The sequence below is a fragment of the Somniosus microcephalus genome, unplaced genomic scaffold (assembly GCF_052327205.1).
Source record: "Somniosus microcephalus isolate GS21.2 unplaced genomic scaffold, FLI_Smic_1.0 unresolved_chr3, whole genome shotgun sequence".
Lineage (NCBI taxonomy): Eukaryota > Metazoa > Chordata > Chondrichthyes > Squaliformes > Somniosidae > Somniosus > Somniosus microcephalus.
Genome location: NW_028225181.1, coordinates 62,068,845 through 62,092,835, shown reverse-complemented (window position 1 = coordinate 62,092,835; position 23,991 = coordinate 62,068,845). Strand labels below are relative to the sequence as shown.

At 48.2% G+C, this 23,991-nt stretch overlaps 1 protein-coding gene across 1 annotated transcript in view; it reads left to right on the top strand.

Moving 5' to 3' along the window:
* LOC147091610 (uncharacterized) overlaps nt 1-7,913 on the top strand; it is a 105,280-nt gene extending 97,367 nt beyond the window's left edge. Inside the window, exon 4 of the mRNA XM_085976836.1 lies at nt 6,987-7,913. Coding sequence (XP_085832962.1) covers nt 6,987-7,746 — 760 coding nt within the window. The 3' untranslated portion in view covers nt 7,747-7,913. The remainder of the gene's footprint in view (nt 1-6,986) is intronic.
* The last annotated feature ends 16,078 nt before the right edge of the window (nt 7,914-23,991 follow it).

The following is a 23,991-nucleotide window of genomic DNA, read 5'->3' as shown; positions in this document are numbered from 1 at the left end:
GCAGCCAACTTCCTGGCACCGTGGGTGGTTCTGCTGCACAGGACGGGAGGAAGAAGAGTGGGAGAGCTATAGTAATAAGGTATTCTATTGTAAGGGGAATAGATAGGCGTTTCTGCGGCCGCAAACGTGACTCCAGGATGGTATGTTGCCTTCCTGGTGCAAGGGTCAAGGATGTCTCAGAGCGGCTGCAGAACATTTTGGAAGGGGAGGGTGAACAGCCAATTGTCGTGGTGCATATAGGTACCAACGATATAGGTAAAAAAACGGGATGAGGTCCTAAAAGCTGAATATAGGGAGTTAGGTAAATTAAAAAAATAGGACCTCCAAGGTAGTAATCTCAGGATTGCTACCAGTGCCACGTGCTAGTCAGAGTAGAAATAGAAGGATATTTCAGATGAATACGTGGCTAGAGGAATGGTGCAAGGGGGAGGGATTCAAAATCCTGGGACATTGGAGCCGGTTCTGGGGGAGGTGGGACCAGTACGAACCGGACGGTTTGCACCTGGGCAGGACTGGGACTGATGTCCTGGGGAGTGTTTGCTAGTGCTCTGGGGGAGGGTTTAAACTAAAATGGCAGGGGGTTGGGAACCTGAGCAGGAGACAGAGGAAAGGGAAACCAGGATAGAAGCAAAAGACAGGAAGGAGAAAAACAAAGGTGGCGGTCAGAGAAATCATGGGTTTAAATCAAACAGCCACAGTAAATAATAATTCTAAAAGGTGTAAGAGTGTTTAAAAAAACAAGCCTGATGGCCTTGTGTCTTAATGCGAAGAGCATTTGTAATAAGGTGGATGAATTAGTTGCGCAAATAGAGGTAAACGTATGAGATGATTGGGATTACGGAACCATGGCTCCAGGGTGGCCAAGGCTGGGAACTCAACATCAATATTCAGGAAAGATAGGCAAAATGGAAAAGGAGGTGGGGTAGCATTGCTTTTTAAAGAGATTAACAATTGAAAGAAAGGATATTAGCTCTGATGATGTGGAATCTGTATCGGTAGAGCTGAGAAATACCATGGGGCAGAAAACGTTAGTGGGAGTGTTATACAGACCTCCAAACAATAATGTGGAGGTTGGGGATGGCATTAAACGGGAAATTAGACGCGTGCAATAAGGGCACAGCAGTTATCATGGGTGACTTTAATCTACATATAGATTGGGCTAACCAAATTAGTAACCATATTATGGAGGAGGAATTCCTGGAGTGTATACGGGATGGTTTCCTGGACCAATATGTCGAGGAACCAACAAGAGATCAGGCCATCTTAGACTGGGTATTATGTAATGAGAAAGGGTTAATTAGCAATCTTGTTGTACGAGGCCCCTTGGGTCCGAGCGATCATAATATGATAGAATTCTTCATTAAGGTGGGGAGTGAAGTAGTTGACTCAGAGACTAGGGTCCTGAATTTAAATAAAGGAAACTATGATGGTATGAGGCGCGAGTTGGGTAGGATTGATTGGGGAATGTTACTCCAAGGGTTGACGGTGGCTAGGCAATGGCAAACATTCAAAGATCGCATGGATGAACTACAGAATTTGTTCATCCCTGTTTGGCATAAAAATAAAACAAAAAAGGTGACTCAACTGTGGCTAACAAGGGAAATTAGGGACAGTATAAGATCCAACGAGAGGACATATAAATTGGCCAGTAAAAGTAATAAACCTGAGGATTGGGAGCAATTTAGGATTCAGCAAAGGAGGACAAAGGGATTAATTAAGAGGGGGGGGGAAATAGAGTATGAGAGTAAGCTTTCAGGGAACATAAAAACTAACTGTAGATATGTGAAGAGAAAAGGATTGGTGAAGTCAAGCATAGGTCCCTTGCAGTCAGAATCAGGGGAATTTATAATGGGGAACAAAGAAAAGGCAGACCAATTAAATACATACTTTGGCCCTGTCTTCACAAAGGAGGACACAAATAACCTCCCAGAGATGTCGGGGAACATAGGGTCTAATGAGATGGAGGAACTGAAAGAAATCAGTATTTGTAGGGAAATGGTGTTAGGGGAAATTGATGGGATTGAAGGCCGATAAATCCCCAGGGCCTGATAATCTACATCCTGGGGTACTTAAGGAAGTGGCCCTAGAAATAGTAAATGCATTGCTGGTCATCTTCCAACATTTGGTAGACTCTGGAACCATACCCATGGATTGGAGGGTAGCTCATGTTAGCCCACTATTCAAAAAAGGTGGTAGAGAGAAAATGGGGAATTACAGACCAGTAAGCCTGACATCGGTAGTGGGGAAAAATGCTAAGAGTCCATTACAAAAGATGTAATAGCAGAGCACTTGGAAAACAGTGACAGGATCGGACAAAGTCTACATGGATTTACAAAAGGTAAATCATGCTTGACTAATCTACTGGAATTTTTTGAGGATGTAACTGGTAGAATAGATAAGGGAGGACCAGTGGATGTGGTGTATTTGGACTTTCAGAAGGCTTTCGATAAGGTACCCTATAAGAGATTAGCGTGTAAAGTTAAGGCACATGGGATTGGGGGCAAGGTACTGACTTGGATCGAGAACTGGTTGGCAGACAGGAAGCAAAGAGTTGGAATAAACGGGTCTTTTTCCGAGTGGCAGGCAGTGACTAGTGGGGTACCGCAGGGATGGGTCCTAGGACCCCAGCTATTCACAATATATATTAATGATCTAGACAAGGGAACTAGATGTAACATCTCCAAGTTTGCAGACGACACAAAGCAGGGTGGGTGTGTGTGAGGAGGATGCTGAAAAGCTCCAGTATGATTTGGACAGGTTGGGTGATTGGGCAGAAGCATGGCAGATGCAGCATAATGTGGATAAATGCGAGGTTATCCACTTTGGTGGCAAAAACAGGAAGGCAGATTATTATCTGAACGGCAGTAGATTGGGGGAAGGGGAAGTGCAACGAGACCTGGGTGTCCTTGTGCACCAGTCGCTGAAGGTAAGCATGCAGGTGCAGCAGGCGGTTAAGAAGGCAACTGGTATGTTGGCCTTCGTAGCGAGAGGGTTTGAGTACAGGAACAAGGATGTCTTGCTGCAGTTGTACAGGGCCTTGGTGAGACCACATCGTGAGTATTGTGTGCAGTTTTGGTCGCCTTATCTGAGGAAGGATGTTCTTGCCATGGAGGGAGTACAGCGAAGATTCACCAGACTGATACCTGGGATGGCAGGAATGATGTATGAGGAGAGATTGGGTCGATTGGGCTTATACTCGCTGGAGTTTAGAACAATAAGAGGGGATCTCATTGAAACTTATAAAATTGCAGCAGGACTAGATAGACTAGATGCAGGAAGGATGTTCCTGATGGCCGGGGAGTCCAGAACCAGGGCTCAGTGTAAGGATAAGGGGTAAGCCATTTAGGACAGAGATGAGGAGGAATTTCTTCACCCAGAGAGTGGTGAACCTGTGGAATTCTCTACCACAGAAAGCAGTGGAGGCCAATTCATTAGATATATTCAAGAAGGAGTTAGTTATATTTCGTAAGGCTAAAGGGATCAAGGGATATGGGGAGAAGGCAGGGACCGGGTACTGAATTTGGATGATCAGCCATAATCTCATTGAATGGCGGAGCAGGCTTGAGGGGCCGAATGGCCTACTCCTGCTCCTATCTTCTATGTTTCTATGTAATTCCCTTTTGAAAGCCGTGTTCTTGTAAATCTTTTCTGCAATTTCTCTAAGGCCTTCACATCCTTCCTAAAGTGCGGGGCCCAGAATTGGACACAATACTCCAGTTGAGGCCGAACCAGTGTTTTATAAAGGTTCATCATAACCTCCTTGCTTTTGGACTCTATGCCTCTATTTATTAAGCCCAGGATCCCGCATGCTTTTTTAACCACTTTCTCAACCTGCCCTGCCACCTTGAACGATTTGTGCACACATACCCCCAGGTCTCTCTGTTCATGCACACACTTTAGAATTGTACCCTTTAGTTTATATTGCCTCACTTGGTTCTTCCTACCAAAATGTATAACTTCGCACTTTTCTGCGTTAAATTTCATCTGCCACATGTCCGCCCATTCCACCAGCCTGTCTATGTCTTCTTGAAGTCTATCACTATCCTCCTCACTGTTCACTTTACTTCCAAGCTTTGTGTCTGCATATTTTGAAATTGTGCCCTGTACACCCAAGTCTAAGTCATTAATATATATCAAGTAAAGCAGTGGTCCTAGTACCGACCCCTGGGGAACACCACTGTGTACCTTCCTCCAGTCTGAAAAACAACCGTTCACCACTACTCTCTGTTTTCTGTCACTTTGCCAATTTCGTATCCATGCTGCCACTGTCCCTTTTATTCCATGGGCTTCAGCTTTGCTGGCAAGTCTATAATGTGGCACTTGTCGAGCGCCTTTTGGAAATCCATGTACACCACGTTAACCGCATTGCCCTCATCAACCCTCTGTTACTTCATCAAAAACTCAATCAGAATCAGAGCGGCTGGGCCCGGCGGATGGGCGGCCAGGGCCCCGGCACCAGGAAACCCAGGGTGCAGCGCCTCTCCCATCCGAGCCGCCGCTTCCCGGTTTCTTCAGCTGGTTCCACTGAGTCCGACTCAGGACAAAGGACAGGAGCCAGGCTCCCAGAATGGCCCGCAGCCCCGGGGAGCATGCGCACTCTCAGCGGAGAAATCAGCGCATTGCAGAGAGCGGTTTCTGGGCGCGGGGAATTGTGGGTGCTGCGGCCGCCATTAGTCAGCGGCTGTGGGGAAGAGTTTTATTGCAGGCTGACGGAAGGTAGGTACCTGGCCGCCTGTGTAGGTCTTTGTGTTGCTTCATTGTTGAGGATGTAACTGGTAAAATAGATAAGGGAGAACCAGTGGATGTTGTGTATTTGGACTTTCAAAAGGCTTTCGATAAGGTCCCGCATAAGAGATTAGTGTGTAAAATTAAGGCACCTGGGATTGGGGGGAAAGGTATTGGCTTGGATAGAGAACTGGTTGGCAGAGAGACAGCAAAGAGTTGGAATAAACGAGTCTTTTTCCGAGTGGCAGGCAGTGACTAGTGGGGTACCACAGGGATCAGCCCTTGGACCCCAGCTATTCACAATATATATTAATGATCTAGACAAGGGAACTAGATGTAGTATCTCCAAATTTGCAGACGATACAAAGCTGGGTGGGTGTGTGTGCTGTGAGGAGGATGCCAAGAAACTACAGGATGATTTGGACAGGTTGGGTGATTGGGCAGAAGCATAGCAGATGCAATATAATGTGGATAAATGTGAGGTTATCCACTTTTGTGGCAAAAACAAGAAGGCAGATTATTATCTGAATGGCAATAGATTGGGAGAAGGGGAAGTGCAACGAGACCTGGGTGTCACTGTGCACCAGTCGCTGAAGGTAAGCATGCAGGTACAGCAGGTGGCTAAGAAGGCAAATGGTATGTTGGCCTTCGGAGCGAGAGGGTTTGAGTACAGGAACAAGGATGTCTTGCTGCAGTTGTACAGGGCCTTGGTGAGACCACATCTTGAGTATTGTGTGCAGTTTTGGTCGCCTTATCTGAGGAAGGATGTTCTTGCCGTGGAAGGAGTTCAACGAAGATTCACCAGGCTGATACCTGGGATGGCAGGAATGATGTTTGAGGAGAGATTGGGACGATTGGGCTTGTACTCGCTGGAGTTTAGAAGAATGAGAGGGGATCTCATTGAAACTTATAAAATTCTGACAGGACTGGACAGACGAGATGGAGGAAGGATGTTCCTGATGGTCGGGGAATCCAGAACCAGGGGTAACAGTCGAAGGATAAGGGGTAAGCCATTTAGTACAGAAATGAGGAGGAATTTCTTCACCCAGAGAGTGGTGAACCTGTGGAATTCTTTACCACAGATGGCAGTAGAGGCCAATACATGAAATATATTCAAGAAGGAGTTGGATATATTTCTTGAAGCTAAAGGGATCAAGGGGTATGGGGAGAAAGCAGGGACCGGGTACTGAATTTGGATGATCAGCCATGATCGCATTGAATGGCGGAGCAGGCTCGAGAAGCCGAATGGCCTACTCCTGCTCCTATCTTCTGTGTTTCTATGCTCGTATGTTTCAGTTTGAGCTGGAGTGGAGATGGAGGAGAAGCTGCTGGGTTTAACCCCCAGTACTTGAGCCCAGGAGGACCCAACAATTTCCAATGTGAGACTGTCAAAGGAGGTGGATTCTGGGAGAGATTAGGTTGTTACACAGACACTGTCCGTACAATGTAAAAGAGTATTGTTTTAGGAACAAGTATTTCTGTACAGGCTTTTAATCCAGTTTACATCTACAGATTTGTTTTAATTTATTCTTGGGATGTGGGCGTAGCTCGCAAGAGCAGCAAATATTGCCAATCCCCAGTTTCCCGTTGAGAAGGGGGTGGTGAGTCGCCTTCTTGAACTACTGCAGTCCGTGTGGTGAAGGTATTCCCACAATGTTGTTCGGTAAGGAGTTCCAGGATTATGACCCAGCAACGATGAATATATCTGAGTCAGGATGGTGTGTGACTTGGAGGGGAACTTGGATGTGATGGTGCTCCCATACAACAGCTGCCCTTGTCCTTCTAGGTGGTGGAGGTTGCGGGTTTTGGATGTTCTGTCAAAGTTCTGGTCGAGTTGCAGGTCTATAAAGTTGCTTTCCTTCTCCCCCCTCCCACCTCTCTCTCTCTCTCTCTCTCTCCTCCCATAGAGGCCAGAGTCTTGTGTAGGCCCAGACCAGGTGGTGGATTCCCTTCTCTGAAGGACATCAGTGAACCAGTTGGGTTTTTATGACAATCCGGCAGCTTTCATGGTCACTTTTTTCTAGTGCCGGCCCACCAAATGACCAGATTCACTGAGCTCAATTTCACAACCTGCCTTTGTTTTCTTGTGGGTTCTCTCTCACGCTCCCTGTTTTATATTAATTTTACAGGGTGTTAGAAGGGGAGGATTTACAGACAGGAAACTCAAACCAAACATCACGTCAAGATCTGACAGTCACTCGACTCATCGGATCTGAATATCATCAGCCTCTGAACATGGAAGCAAAAAGCACCGTTCACAGCGGGGAGAAACCGTACACGTGTTCTGTGTGTGGACGAGGCTTCAGCCAACCCTCTGGCCTAGCGAGACACAAGCGCATTCACACCGGGGAGAGGCCGTTCACCTGCTCTGAATGTGGAAAGGGATTCACTCAGTCTTCCAACCTGCTGACACACCAGCGTGTTCACACCGGGGAGAGACCATTCACCTGCACTGAGTGTGGGAAGGGATTCACTCTGTCATCTAGCCTTCAGACACACCAGCGCATTCACACCGGGGAGAGGCCGTTCACCTGCACTGAGTGTGGGAAGGGATTCATTCATTCATCCAACCTGCTGATACACCAGCGAGTTCACACTGGGGAGAGGCCGTTCACCTGCTCTGTGTGTGGGAAGGGATTCACTCGTTCATCCATCCTGCTGACACACCAGCGCATTCACACCGGGGAGAGGCCGTTCACCTGCTCTGAGTGTGGGAAGGGATTCACTAATTCATCCCACCTGCTGACACACCAGCGAGTTCACACTGATGAGAGACCTTTTAAATGCTCGAACTGTGGGAAGTGCTATAAAAGTTCTGGGGAACTGACGGCCCATCAAAGTGTTCACACTGACGAGAGACCGTTCAGGTGCTCTCACTGCGGGACTGGGTTCAGGCGATCATTTGAGCTCACTGTACACCAGCGCACTCACACTGGGGAGAGGCCATTCATCTGCTCCGTGTGTGGGAAGGGATTCACTCGTTCATCCAACCTGCTGACACACCAGCGAGTTCACAAGTGACTGCAGGGGTTGGATTCTGCTGTTGTTGCTGCAGTTAATCACATCCAGGACTGAACCATGTTAATTCTGACAGTTGGGGTTTGTTTCTGCTGATGTTAATAACCCCTATAACTGGGCTGCAGTTTAATATTCTGGATAGATGTCAAATAAACCAGCTTTGTTTTGAACACATTGTTGTAGATTTTTGTCTTTCCCACCTGAGTGTTTAGCATCACCTGCCTGGAGCTCAGAAAGGACAATCTGGGGGAGGATCGTACGGCGGGAACAGAATTCCAGCCTGGACACAGTCCTTCAGGGCCACACTGAGAGGGGCAAATGGCACTTTGGTCTTTCTTGTCTCTCTTCACTGACAGCAAAGTCCCCGTGTGGGTAATCTTGAGGCGTGTGAGAAACGTGTCCCAGCCGCTCTCTGCCATGGTTCAGAGCTCCTAGGCATGGAACAGGAGGCTCCTTTATGAATGTAGCCCAGTGCTTTTTTTTAATGGCCTTATTAACCTGTGTTGCTACTTTTAGTGATTTGTGTATCCGGATCCCTCTGCTCCTCCAGCCCATTTAGACTCTTAGGGGGAAAATTCGGTGATGCCCCCTTTGGGTCGCTAACGTCGTTGGGGCTAATTTTAGCACCCGAAAAAAGTTAGCGCCCCTGCGCATTAAATTCAGTGGTAGCGCCCCAGGCAGGAGGCGGGGTGCTACTGGAAGCGCTCCCCTCTTGAGGCGCTACCAGTGAATTTCGCGGTGCTTCGTGTAACCGCGCCACGCCCGTCGGCACATAGCACCGCATCATAGCAGACCTCCCCCCCCCCTTGATTAAAGGGGATTGGCCTAGCACTGCGCACACCGGGGCCCTGCTGGACCACCGGGGAGCGGGGTGTCGGATCAAGAGGAACGCCGGGATGAGCGATCGCGGCCAACAGCCCGAAGAGGGAAGGGGGCAGGTGCTGGCAGTTGGCCAAAATAAAAAGTTACCACCCGACACCTGCCCTTTAATGTGGTGCCGCCACGGCTGCAGGAATGACCCCTGACCCTGTTGGACACGTTGTCCGGCGATAGGTCAGGGTTCACAACCCAAGGTTGCAGCCGGGGCGCTGCGCACGGTGATGACGTCGTTGCCGGCGGTGCAGTGCTGCGGGGCGCTACCGGCTACTGTCGCTGCTAACCTGCTGAACATCGCGGGAGGCGCAAAGCAAACCAATTTCACCCCCTTGTCCAAATAGCGAGTGGCCTCCTTATTCTTCCCACCAAAACACACCACCTCACACGGATCTATAGTGAAATTCATTAACACACCACCTCACACTGATCTATAGTGAAATTCATTAACACACCACCTCACACTGATCTGCAGTGAAATTCATTTGCCAATTACATGCCCATTCTGAAACTTATTATTATCTTCTTGCATTTTGTCTTCCTCAGTATTAACTCTACCTTCCAATTTAGTGTTATTGACAAACTTTGAAATTGTTCTTCTGATTCCCGAGTCCAGATCGTTTTTGAACGTGATCCCAGCACCGATTCCTGTGGAACACCACTTCCCACCTTTTGCCAGTCTGAGTAGCTACTCCCAACCCCTACTCTGTTTTCTGTTTTGTGACCAGCTTGCTATCCATAAACAGTATGTAAGATCTACAAGATGACCAAGGTCAGGCTGTGTGGAGTGAAGGGCCCGGCAGCAGAATGGATGGAAAGATGGCTACAAAATGGAAATCAGAGGGTTGGAGTTAAGAGAAGATTGTTGTGATCTTTCCATCCATTCTGCTGCCTGGCCCTTGACTCCACACGGCCTGACCGTCATCATCTTGTAGACCGTACATACTGCAGACACAGTGCACCAGTGGTGGAGGGGGTGGATATTGAGTCCTGTGGCAGGGGCACTGATGAAGTGGATTTCTCTGTCCGCGAGTTTTGAAGCATCACTAGTTGTGTTTTTCACCTCTTTCCACCTTTTTAAAAAAAAAAAAAACCTTGCTGCCAGTTTATTAAAGCCATTAACAGCCGCCCGGGTGGGACACACCAATAAATGAGGCCTTGTAAGTTTCCTGTAGAATGACAGGCCTGAACACGAGTTAGAAAACATTTAGCAATTAAACCAGACTGGGTGGGGCCTGAGGTGTGCGTTAGTAACGGAAAATTGGTGGCCAGCGTACATCACACCAGGGCTGAGGACCCGGGGACTTGGGTTTCTGTATCACTTATTGATCAATTTAGTTTATTGCCCAATGTCAATCAGACTGGCGGGTCATCTTGCTGTCTGGCGGAGGTGAGGGTCCCCAATGGAGAGCTCTCTACGTGGGGGTCCTTCCCAGCACCATTGGGGATCTGGGGTGGAGACTGTTACAAAGAGCTGTCGTGTGCAACAGTTTTTAAGCTTCTTTCCGGACTCCAAGCCCAGATGTGGTTTCTGTGGCCTAGAGGAGTCCACGGGCCGTGTATATATTCAGTGTGAGAGGTTGCAGCCCCTGTGTAGCTACCTGAAGGGGCTGCTCCTCAACTCTTGGTTACACTTTAGCCCCACACTCCTAATCTTTGTCCGCCCGGTGCGGAGTGGGGGTGGGTAAGTGGGAGGATCTTCTCCTGGACCTGCTCTTGGGCCTGGCGAAAACAGCAATTTGTAGGTCCAGGATTGGCGGGGCCCATGGGGGGTCACTCTGGCTGCCTGCCTCTCTCCCATGGTCTTGTCCCTGCCTGGGTGGGCCTGGAGAGGGAGCAGGCGGTGTCCACCGGTTCACTTGATACCTTCCGTGTCCAGCGGTCGAGGAAGGTATCAAGAGGCGAAAATCGATCCTCACAATCACATTGTGATTTAATTATTAATTGTGTGTGTGTCACAAATACATTTCTTCTATTTTGATACAAAAGCTCTACTAGACATGTTAAACTACTAGTTATTTAATCAGGGCTGCAGCTGCTGAAAGGTTGACTGTACTGAGGTTTGTGGCCGAGCTGGCAGACATGTTGTTCTGAAGTCTGATGTCTCACACCTGAAGAGTCTATTTATGTCGTGTTGTAATGACCTTTTTCTGTTGCCTGGTGTCAGAAATAGATATCAAAGGAAGATGATGCCCTACTCTGTTAATCAACTCTTTGACACATTTCCATTTCTTAATTTACAAAGATCACAACTCCATTAGTGAACAATGGATTGCCAGTCTGCCACTTTTTACTGAGGCTTGAAAGGATTCGCTGTGAAGCTACACCTGCCCATCTGTCTGTGTGTCACTCTGTTTGGATTGTGTTAGACAACAGTCCTAATATCTCGCCTACATCCATTACAATTTTTGAATGTTAGATTGTACTTGGAAGAAGTTGAGTTTGAATCTAACAATTCTGAAATTGGGAGCTGTTAATGATTTCTGTTTTTCACATAACTATATAGTGATGTGATCAGTAAAAGCAAATTAAAAGATGGTGTTATTTACTGAACACAACTGAATAATTCTACAAGGACGCTATCGCAGTCTTCCTCAGTATTAACTACACCCCCCAATTTAGTGTCATCAGCAAATTTTGAAATTGTACTTCTGATTCCCAAGTCCAAATCATTCATGTAAATGGTGAACAACAGTGGTCCCAGCACCAATCCCCGAGGAACACCACTTCCCACCTTCCGCCCGTCTGAGTAAATACCTTTAACTCATCCCGTCACTATAACTGGACTTGTCTCCATTCCCGTGCCGAGGGGATTGCTGTACCAGACGGGAGGGGCAACATTTGGGGACTCTCGATTCTCCACCAATTCCCATTCCCCTTCTTTCTGGTGGATAATGGAGGTGCCACTGTGTGTAATGTGCAAGTCAGTAAGAATTGTCAGCGAGGATTAATCAGCACTTTCTAATTGGAGATGATAATGGAATCTTTCAGACAATGAATTGTAGATTTTATAACAAAGATTAATATACGATTGAAGTAAAAGTTCATAATTTTATTGTAAAATATTTCAGGAACACTCATCAGAAATTAAGGGGAAAGTTCAGACAGCAGTACTTAAAGGGACACTGCAGCCCCGACAACTCAATCAGCTATATATCCAGAATATTAAAATCCAGCCCAGTTATAGGGGTTATTAACATCAGCAGAAACAAACCCCAACTGTCAGAATGAACATGGTTCAGTCCTGGATGTGATTAACAGCAGCAATAACAGCAGAATCGAACCTCTGCAGTCACTTGTGAATTTGCTGGTGTCTCAGCAGGTTGGATGACTGATTGAATCCCTTCTCACACACTGAGCAGGTGAACGGCCTCTCCACGGTGTGAACTCGCTGGTGTGTCAGCAGGTTGGATGACTGAGTGAATCCCTTCCCACACTTGGAGCAGGTGAATGGCCTCACCCCAGTGTGAGCTCGCTGGTGTGTCAGCAGATTGGACGACTGATTGAATCCCTTCCCACACAAGGAGCAGGTGAATGGCCTCTCCCCAGTGTGAATGCGCTGGTGTCTCAGAAGGTCAGAGGAATTAGTGAATCCCTTCTCACACACGGGGCAGGTGAATGGCCTCTCTGCAGTGTCAGTTTACATCTACAGATTTGTTTTAATTCATTCTTGGGATGTGGGCGTAGCTCGCAAGAGCAGCAAATATTGCCAATCCCCAGTTTCCCGTTGAGAAGGGGGTGGTGAGTCGCCTTCTTGAACTACTGCAATCCGTGTGGTGAAGGTATTCCCACAATACTGTTCGGCAAGGAGTTCCAGGATTATGACCCAGCAATGATGAATATATCTGAGTCAGGATGATGTGTGACTTGGAGGGGAATTTGGAGGTGATGGTGCTCCCATACAACAGCTGCCCTTGTCCTTCTAGGTGGTGGAGGTTGCGGGTTTTGGATGTTCTGTCAAAGTTCTGGTCGAGTTGCAGGTGTATAAAGTTCCTTTCCTTCTCCCCCTCCCACCTCTCTCTCTCTCCCTCTCCTCCCATAGAGGCCAGAGTCTTGTGTAGGCCCAGACCAGGTGGTGGATTCCCTTCCCTGAAGGACATCAGTGAACCAGTTGGGTTTTTATGACAATCCGGCAGCTTTCATAGTCAATTTTTTCTAGCGCCGGCCCCACAATTGACCAGATTCATTGAGCAAAATTTCACAACCTGCCTTTGTTTTCTTGTGGGTTCTCTCTCACGCTCCCTGTTTTATATTAATTTTACAGGGTATTAGAAGGGGAGGATTTACAGACAGGAAGCTCAAACCAAACATCACGTCAAGATCTGACAGTCAGTCGACTCATCGGATCTGAATACCATCGGCCTCTGAACATGGAAGCAAAAAGCACCATTCACAGCGGGAAGAAACCGTACACATGTTCTGTGTGTGGACGAGGCTTCAGCCAACCCTCTGGCCTATTGAGACACAAGCGCATTCACACCGGGGAGAGGCCGTTCACCTGCTCTGAATGTGGGAAGGTATTCACTGATTCATCCAACCTACTGAGACACAAGCGCATTCACACTGGGGAGAGGCCATTCACCTGCTCGGAGTGTGGGAAGGAATTCACTCTGTCATCCAACCTTCAGACACACCAGCGCATTCACACCGGGGAGAGGCCGTTCACCTGCTCTGAGTGTGGGATGGGATTCATTAATTCATCCAACCTGCTGATACACCAGCGAGTTCACACTGGGGAGAGGCCGTTCACCTGCTCCATGTGTGGGAAGGGATTCACTCGTTCATCCACCCTGCTGACACACCAGCACACTCACACTGGGGAGAGGCCATTCACCTGCTCTGAGTGTGGGAAGGGATTCACTAATTCATCCCACCTGCTGACACACCAGCGAGTTCACACTGATGAGAGACCTTTTAAATGCTCGAACTGTGGGAAGTGCTATAAAAGTTCTGGGGAACTGACGGCCCATCAAAGTGTTCACACTGACGAGAGACTGCTCAGATGCTCTCACTGCGGGACTGGGTTCAGGCGATCATTTGAGCTCACTGTACACCAGCGCATTCATACTGGGGAGAGGCCATTCATCTGCTCCGTGTGTGGGAAGGGATTCACTCGCTCTTCCCACCTGCTGACACACCAGCGAGTTCACAAGTGAAGGCAGGGGTTGGATTCTGTCACATCCAGGACTGAACCATGTTCATTCTGACAGTTGGGGTTTGTTTCTGCTGATAATAACCCCTATAACTGGGCTGTAGTTTAATATTCTGGATAGATGTCAAATAAACCAGCTTTGTTTTAAACACATTGTTGTAGATTTTTGTCTTTCCCACCTGAGTGTTTAGCATCACCTGGCTGGAGCTCAGAAAGGACAATCTGGGGGAGGATCGTACGGTGGGAACAGAATTCCAGCCTGGACACAGTCCTTCAGGGCCACACTGAGAGGGGCAAATGGCACTTTGGTCTTTCTTGTCTCTCTTCACTGACAGCAAAGTCCCTGTGTGGGTAATCTTGAGGCGTGTGTGAAACGTGTCCCAGCCGCTCTCTGCCATGGTTCAGAGCTCCTAGGCACGGAGCAGGAGGCTCCTTTATGAATGTTGCCCAGTGCTTTTTTTTAATGGCCTTATTAACCTGTGTCGCCACTTTTAGTGATTTGTGTATCTGTATCCCTGGATCCCTCTGCTCCTCCAGCCCATTTAGCCTCTTAGGGGGAAAATTCGGTGATGCCCCCTTTGGGTCACTAACGTCATTGGGGCTAATTTTAGCACCCGAAAAAAGTTAGCGCCCCTGTGCCTTAAATTCAGTGGTAGCGCCCCAGGCAGGAGGCAGGGTGCTACTGGAAGCGCTCCCCTCCCTCGTGAGGCGCTACCAGTGAATTTCGCGGTGCTTCGTGTAACAGCGCCACGCCCGTCGGCACATAGCACCACGCCATAGCAGACCTCCCCCCCCCCCCCCGATTAAAGGGGATTGGCCTAGCACTGCGCACACCGGGGCCCTGCTGGACCACCGGGGAGCGGGGTGTCGGATCAAGAGGAACGCCGGGATGAGCGATCGCGGCCAACGGCCCGTAGAGGGAAGGGGGCAGGTGCTGGCAGTTGGCCAAAATAAAAAGTTACCACCCGACACCTGCCCTTTAAGTGGTGCCGCCACGGCTGCAGGGATGACCCCTGACCCTGTCGGACATATTGTCCGGCGATAGGTCAGGGTTCACAACCCAAGGTTGAAGCCGGGGCGCTGCGCACGGTGATGGCTTCGTTGCTGGCGGTGCAGTGCTGCGGGGCGCTACCGGCTACTGTCGCTGCTAACCTGCTGAATATCGTGCGAGGCGCAAAGCAACCCAATTTCACCCTTGTCCAAATAGTGAGTGGCCTCCTTATTCTTCCCACCAAAACACACCACCTCACACGGATCTATAGTGAAATTCATTAACACACCACCTTACACTGATCTATAGTGAAATTCATCAACACACCACCTCACACTGATCTACAGTGGCATTCATTAACACACCACCTCACACTGATCTATAATGAAATTCATTTGCCAATTACATGCCCATTCTGAAATTTATTATCTTCTTGCATTTTGTCTTCCTCAGTATTAAGTCTACCTTCCAATTTAGTGTTATTGACAAACTTTGAAATTGTTCTTCTGATTCCCGAGTCCAGATCGTTATTCAACGTGATCCCAGCACCGATTCCTGTGGAACACCACTTCCCACCTTTTGCCAGTCTGAGTAGCTACTCCCAACCCCTACTCTGTTTTATGTTTTGTGACCAGCTTGCTATCCATAAACAGTATGTAAGATCTACAAGATGACCAAGGTCAGGCTGTGTGGAGTGAAGGGCCAGGCAGCAGAATGGATGGAAAGATGGCTACAAAACAGAAATCAGAGGGTTGGAGTTAAGGGAAGTCTGTTGCGATCTTTCCATCCATTCTGTTGCCTGGCCCTTGACTCCACACGGCCTGACCGTGGTCATCTTGTAGACCGTACATACTGCAGACACAGTGCACCAGTGGTGGAGGGGGTGGATATTGAGTCCTGTGGCAGGGGCGCTGATGAAGTGGATTTCTCTGTCCGCGAGTTTTGAGTCATCGCTAGTGGTGTTTTTCACCTCTTTCCACCTTAAAAAACAACCTTGCTGCCAGTTTATTAAAGCCATTAACAGCCGCTCGGGTGGGACACACCAATAAATGAGGCCTTGTTTCCCTCAGAATGACAGGCCTGAACCCGAGTTAGAAAACATTTAGTAATTAAACCAGACTGGGCGGGGCCTGAGGTGCGAGTTAGTAACGGAAAATTGGTGGCCAGCGTACTTCACACCAGGGCTGAGGACCCGGGGACTCGGGTTTCTGTATCATTTATTGATTAATTTAGTTTATTGCCCAATGTCAGTCAGGTAAGCTTGCTGTCTGGCGGAGGCAGGGGTCCCCAGTGGAGGGCTCTCTATGCGGGAGTCCTTCCCGGCATCATTGGGGATCTGGGATGGAGACTGTTACAGGGAGCTGTCGTGTGCAACAGTTTAAGCTCCTTTCCAGACTCCAAGCCCAGATGTGGTTTCTGTGGCCTAGAGGAGTCCACGGGCCGTGTATATATTCAGTGTGAGAGGTTACAGCCCCTGTGTAGTTACCTGAAGGGGCTGCTCCTCAACTCTTGGTTACACTTTAGCCCCACGCTCCTAATCTTTGCCCGCCCGGTGCGGAGGGGGGTGGGTAAGTGGGAGGATCTTCTCCTGTACCTGCCCTTGGGCCTGGCGAAAACAGCAATTTGTAGGCCCAGGATGGGTGGGGCCCATGGGGGGGTGGCACTCTGGCTGCCTGCCTCTCTCCCATGGTCTTGTCCCTGCCCGGGTGGCCCTGGAGAGGGAGCAGGCGGTGTCCACTGGTTCACTTGATACCTTCCTCGACCGCTGGACACGGAAGGTATCAAGAGGCGATAATCGATCCTCACGATCACATTGTGATTGAATTATTAATTGTGTGTGTGTCACAAATACATTTCTTCTATTTTGATACAAAAGCTCTACTAGACATGTTAAACTACTAGTTATTTAATCAGGGCTGCAGCTGCTGAAAGTTTGACTGTACTGAGGTTTGTGGCCAGAGCTGGCAGACGTGTTGTTCTGAAGTCTGATGTCTCACACCTGAAGAGTCTGTTTATGTCGTGTTGTAATGACCTTTTTCTGTTGCCTGGTGTCAGAATTAGAAATCAAAGGAAGATGATGCCCCACTCTGTTAATCAACTCTTTGACACATTTCCATTTCTTAATGTACAAATATCACAACTCCATTAGTGAACAATGGATTGCCAGTCTGCCACTTTTTAGTGAGGCTTGAAAGGATTCGCTGTGAAGCTACACCTGGCCATCTGTCTGTGTGTCACTGTGTTTGGATTGTGTTAGACAACAGTCCTAATATCTCGCCTACATCAATTACAATTTTTGAAATGTTAGATTGTACTTGGAAGAAGTTGAGTTTGAATCTAACAATTCTGAAATTGGGAGCTGTTAATGATTTCTGTTTTTCACATAACTGTATAGTGATGTGATCAGTAAAAGCAAATTAAAAGATGGTGCTATTTACTGAACACAACTGAATAATTCTACAAGGATGCGATCGCAGTCTTCCTCAGTATTAACTACACCCCCCAATTTAATGTCATCAGCAAATTTTGAAATTGTACTTCTGATCCCCAAGTGCAAATCATTCATGTAAATGGTGAACAACAGTGGTCCCAGCACCGATCCCCGTGGAACACCACTTCCTACCTTCCGCCCGTCTAAGTAAATACCTTTAACTCATCCCGTCACTATAACTGGACTTGTCTCCATTCCCGTGCCGAGGGGATTGCTGTACCAGACGGGAGGGGCAACATTTGGGGACTCTCGATTCTCCACCAATTCCCATTCCCCTTCTTTCTGGTGGATAATGGAGGTGCCACTGTGTGTAATGTGCAAGTCAGTAAGAGTTGTTAGCGAGGATTAATCAGCACTTTCTAATTGGAGATGATAATCAATGGAATCTTTCAGACACTGAATTGTAGATTTTATAGCAAAGATTAATATACGATTGCAGTAAAAGTTCATAATTTTATTGTAAAATATTTCAGGAACACTCATCAGAAATTAAGGGGAAAGATCAGACAGCAGTACTTAAAGGGACACTGCAGCCCCGACAACTCAATCAGCTATATATCCAGAATATTAAAATCCAGCCCAGTTATAGGGGTTATTAACATCAGCAGAAACAAACCCCAACTGTCAGAATGAACATGGTTCAGTCCTGGATGTGATTAACAGCAGCAATAACAGCAGAATCGAACCTCTGCAGTCACTTGTGAACTTGCTGGTGTCTCAGCAGGTTGGATGACTGATTGAATCCCTTCTCACACACTGAGCAGGTGAACGGCCTCACCCCAGTGTGGATGCGCTGGTGTCTCAGAAGGTCAGAGGAATTAATGAATCCCTTCTCACACACAGGGCAGGTGAACGGCCTATCTGCAGTGTGAATGTGCTGGTGTATCAGCAGGTGGGATGAATTAGTGAATCCCTTCTTACATACAGGGCAGGTGAATGGTCTCTGCCCAGTGTGAATGCACTGGTGCTCAATGAGGTGAGATGACTGCCTGAACCTCTTCCCACAGTGAGAGCAACTGAATGGTCTCTCCTCAGTGTGAAGTCGCTGATGTGTCAGAAGGTGGGATGACTCACTAAATCCCTTCCCACACTTGGAGCAGGTGATCGGCCTCTCCCCGGTGTGACTGCATCGACGAGTTTCCAGCTGGGACGGGGAGCTAAATCCATTCCCACAGTCCTCACATTCCCACAGTTTCTCCGTGGTGTGGGTGTCCTTCTGTCTCTCCAGGTTGGACAATCGGTGCGATGTTTTTTCAGACTGTGTAACTGGTTAAAGCTCTTTCCACAGTCAGTGCACTGGAACACTCTCACTCGGGTGTGTGTGTCTCGGTGCTTTTCCAGTCATACCGACCTTTGAAATCTTTTCCCACAGACAGAACAGGCAAACATTTCTCCTTCCACATTCAAAGGCCGATGATATTCCCTGTAAAAGCAGTTTACAAAAGACATCACTGTAAGTTCAGGATTAAAATTCGGAACAGATAATTCTAGTTTCTATGGAACATTCTCTCCTCTCCTATTACATAGAATTACACAGATTGTACAGCACAGAAACAGGCCAATCGGCCCAACTGGTCCATGTGGTGTTTATGCTCCACACGAGCCTCCTCCCATCTCTCTTCATCTCACCCTATCAGCATCTCCTTCTATTCCTTTCTCCCATATGTTAATCCAGCTTCCCCTTAAATACATCCATGCTCTTCGCCTCAACTACTCCCTGTGGCAGCAAGTTCCTCATTCTCAGCACCCTCTGGGTGAAGGAGTTTAATCTAAATAGGACTTTCCTGGGCAGCCAATGAGCACTGCTGCCTCTTTTGTGCATTTCCTGGCGAGGCGAAACAGTTGATATTTTCTGATCAAAAAGAGCTGAGCTCGGCAGCATTAGTCCTGTTTTGCCTCCTTTGGAGACCAGGTGTACGAGCAGAGCGAGCACAGCCTTCACAGCAACCACAATAAAATTGTTACAGTTGTGAAGGAACTTTGTGTCAGTTCACTGGACCACAAACAAAATATGTGTGTCGATTGTTGTCTTATTACCCTACTGTAAAGTGCCTTGAGATGTTTTAAAAGCTCTATATAAAGGTGTCGTCGACAGTGCCATCAAGCGGCACTTACTCAGCAACAACCTGCTAACTGACGCCCAGTTTGGGTTCCGCCAGGGCCACTCAGCTCCTGACCACATTACAGCCTTGGTCCAAACATGGACAAAAGAGCTGAACTCAAGAGGTGAGGTGAGAGTGACTGCCCTTGACATCAAGGCAGCATTTGATCGAGTGTGGCATCAAGGAGCCCTAGCAAAACTGAAGTCAATGGGAATCAAGGGGAAAACTCTCCATTGGTTGGAATCATACCTAGCACAAAGGAAGTTGGCTGTGGTTGTTGGAGGTCATTCATCTCAATCACATGACATCACTGCAGGAGTTCCTCAGGGCAGTGTCCTAGGCCCAACCATCTTCAGCTGTTTCATCAATGACCTTCCCTCCATCATAAGGTCAGAAGTGGGGATGTTCGCTGATGATTGCACACTGTTCAGCACCATTCGAGACTCGTCAGATACTGACGCAGTCCCTGTCCATATGCAGCAAGACCTGGACAACATTCAGACTTGGGCTGACAAGTGGCAAGTAACATTCGCACCACACAAGTGCCAGGCAATGACCATCTCCAACAAGCGAGACTCTAACCATCTCCCCTTGACATTCAATGGCATTACCATCGCTGAATCCCCCACTATCAACATCCTGGGGGTTACCATTGATCAGAAACTGAACTGGACCAGCCATATAAATACTGTAGCTACAAGAGCAGGCCAGAGGCTGGGAATTCTGCAGCGAGTGTCTCACCTCCTGACTCCCCAAAGCCTTTCCACCATCTACAAGGCACAAGTCAGGAGTGTGATGGAATACTCTCCACTTGCCTGGATGAGTGCAGCTCCAACAACACTCAAGAAGCTCGACATTTTCAGGATAAAGTAGCCCGCTTGATTGGCACTCCATCCACCACCTTCAACATTCACTCCCTCCACCACCGGCGCACTGTGGCTGCAGTGTGTACCATCTACAAGATGCACTGCAGCAACTCGCCAAAGCTCCTTCAACAGCACCTTCCAAACCCGCGACCTCTACCACTTAGAAGGACAAGGGCAGCAAACACATGGGAACATCACGACCTACAAGTTCCCCTCCAAGCCACACACCATCCTGACTTGGACCTGTATCGCCGTTCCTTCACTGTCGCTGGGCCAAAATCCTGGAACTCCCTTCCTAACAGCATTGTGGGTGTACCTACACCATATGGACTGCAGCGGTTCAAGAAGGCGGCTCACCACCATCTTCTCAAGGGCAATTAGGGATGGGCACTAAATGCAGGCCTAGCCAGCCAGCGACGCCCACATTCTATAAATGAATTTTTAAAAAGTTGTTGTTGGTGTATAGAGAACTCTTAGCGAAATGATCAATAACCAAGGAAGATCATTTCTTTATAATTGCAAAATGCTGCAGATGCTGGAAATCTGAAATAACAACAGAAAATGCTGGAAATACTCAGCAGGCCAGGCAGCATCCGTGGAGAGAGAAACAGAGTTAACGTTTCAGGTCTGGGACCCTTCATCAGAACTTCATCAAAGATCATTTCTTTGTTTGGTTCTGTTAGCTTTCATCGAATCATTGAAAAGTACAGCACGAAGGAGGCCATTCGGCCCATCGTGCCTGTGCTGGCTCTTAGAAAGAGCACTCGTGCTTAGTCCCACATCCCTGCTTGTTGTCCGTAACCCTGTAAGATCCTCATCCTCAAGTACCCGCCCAACTCCCTTTTAAAATCATTGATGGAATCAGCTCATGACCTTTTCAGGTCGAGCGTTCCAGCTCCCGACAACTCTCTGAGTTTTATTCAATTGTTACAACAGTTGCTTCTGTGGAGGTTTAATAATAAATGCATTTTGCTGTGAAAGCAATTAAAACATTCCTAGTATATAAATAGACAGATGCATCAACATATTAACATTGTGGGAGGGAGGGCAGTGCTCGCCCAGGGCCCAATAAACAATGGAATTCTTCTTTCCCAACCCAATGCTCAGAAGATGAAGTCCCAGAGCTGCCTCTGGCTCGGTTCCACCTGCCCTATTCTGACAAGCTGAGGTGTTGGTCAGTGCACTGTGATTGCCCTGTGGGCAGAAAATGGCAAATCTAGAAATATGACCAAAATAACACATTTTAACCGCAAAGCTGTAAATCCCCGTCCCACACACTCTCCCTCCTCCCTGTGCTGAAATCCAAACCCATCGCACCATCTCCAACATTTCTTTCCTCCACTCCCAGTTTTCCCCCTCCCTCTACTCTGGTTGGGTTCAGTTCTCCACCTGCTGTGTGCAGAGTGAGAATAAAATCAATGTGACAATGATTGTCTCTCCTGGTCACTGGGACCCTGAAACCTTCAGTTCTCCACCTGTTGTGTGCAGAGTGAGAATAAAATCAATGAGTCAATGATTGTCTCTCCTGGTCACTGGGACCCTGAAGCCCCGCCCACTCTTTGTTCCTGTAGAAAGATGGCTGCGCATGCACCTTGTTGCAGCAGGAACTGGTCTGTCTTACCTCCACCAAGATGGCAGCGCCTAAGCCGGGCCTATCACCGAGAAAAAGCCTCACCGCTGCCGTCCAGTGGAACACATTCAGCCGCTGGATCTCATTCGGGCCTGAGACCGTTTTCCAACTTTATAAACCCTGCGGCGCGGCCTACCCGCAGATTATTAATCTCCCGACCCCGCTCCCACCGACCTGCAACTCCGCCCGGCGACCACGCAGAGCTTTCTCTGTAAAGTCGGTGAGGGACACGTGACCCGGGCCAGCGGCCTGATTGACGGGAGCTTCCGACCAATAGGGAGCGAGTGGGGCGGGGCTGGGGGAGCGAGCTGGCGGCAGGTCTGCCAACCAATCAGGGAGCCCGAAGGCCGGGACTAGCGCCGGCTGATTGTCTGATCCACAGGATAGCGAGTTTCTCCAGTCCCTTGTTCAGGGCCCGGGGCCAGGGGAGGCTGTGGGCCTTTAGTCCCCTCATTGGACACAAGGCTCTTTGGCTCACAACACACTGGGTCAGATTTAAAAAAACAGGTTTACAGGAAATGAGTGGAATCGACCCACCACAGTCACAATGTGGACACTCTGGTGTGTCAGCGGGTGGCATACACCAGGGAACCCCTTTCCACACACTGAGGTTGACTCTAATGATCGGGAGTCCCACGGTATCAGATACCAGACAGTCAAGCTCACAGGGACACAAATTGTCTCTCCAGGCTTTATTAAGAGCGCTGCATAACACAGATCAGGTGATAATTCCCTCAATCTGGAGAATAGAAGTGCAGTGGATTCACGTGCGATCTTCTCGAGTCTGTTCCAACTGACAACGGCTTAATTGGCCTGTTCTTATACACAAGCTTGGTTACCGCTCAGGAAATGGGATTGTTTGGACCCGTCTGTTGACCGCCTCCTGAACTCCTGCTAATTCAGGGAATTTAGTCCATCTGTGACCAGACTATAACCACAAGCCCGTCTGGTTATCACACCTATATGGTCCGTGAGGTTATTATTAGATTCACACCCAGACATTGTGTCTTTACTTGTCTTGCACTACATCCCATAACATGGGTACAGGGGCTCAGTAATGTTTCATTCATCAGAAAAAGACAAAGTACAACAACATACTGGTCAGCTTAACAGAATCTCATCATATTTAAGGGGCCATAAATATAATAGTCACTAATAAATCCAGTAATGAATTCAGGAGACTTAAGCCGTTGTCAGTTGGAACAGACTCGATCATTAGAGTCAACCTAAGTGTTTGGAAAGGGATTCCCTGGTGTATCACACCCGCTGACACACCAGAGTGTCCACATTGTGTCTCAATTTCTCTGGTCCCCTCACTCACTCCAACCTACCTCCCTCTGAGCTTGCAGGATCCCGTTCGCTCTGATCCAACCCTAACATTATCATTAAATGTGCTGACAAGGGTGGTGCTGTTGTTGTTTGGTGAACCAACCTCTACTGTGCGGAGGCTGATCACCAACTCTCTGACACCTCCTCCAGCTCCCCCTGGACCATGACCCCACAACCACATCAAGCCATTGTTTCCAGGACTGTCACTGACCTCGTCTCCTCTGGAGATCTTCCCTCCATGGCTGTCAACCTCATAGACCCCCAACCCCACACAGCCCGCTTCTACCTCCTTCCCAAGATCCACAAACAGGGCTGCCCTAGTAGACCCATCGATTCAGCCTGTTTTTGCCCCACGGAACTTTTCTCTTCCTATCTCAACACTATGTTTTCTCCCCTTGTCCAGTCTCTTCCTACCTACATTCATGGGAACTAGATGTAATATCTCCAAGTTTGCAGATGACACAAAGCTGGGTGGGCGAGTGTGCTGTGAGGAGGATGCTGAGAAACTCCAGTAAGGTCCCACATAAGAGATTAGCGTGCAAAATTAAGGCACATGGGATTGGGGCAAGGTATTGACTTGGATAGAGAACTGGTTGGCGGATAGAAAGCAAAGATTTGGAATAAACGGGTCATTTTCTGAGTGGCAGGCAGTGACTAGAGGGGTACCGCAAGGATCGGTCCAAGGACCACAGCTGTACACAATATATATTAATGATCTGGATGAGGGAATTGGATGTAATATCTCCAAATTTGCAGACGACACAAAGCTGGGTGGGAGGGTATGCTGTGAGGAGGATGTCGTGAAACTCCAGTA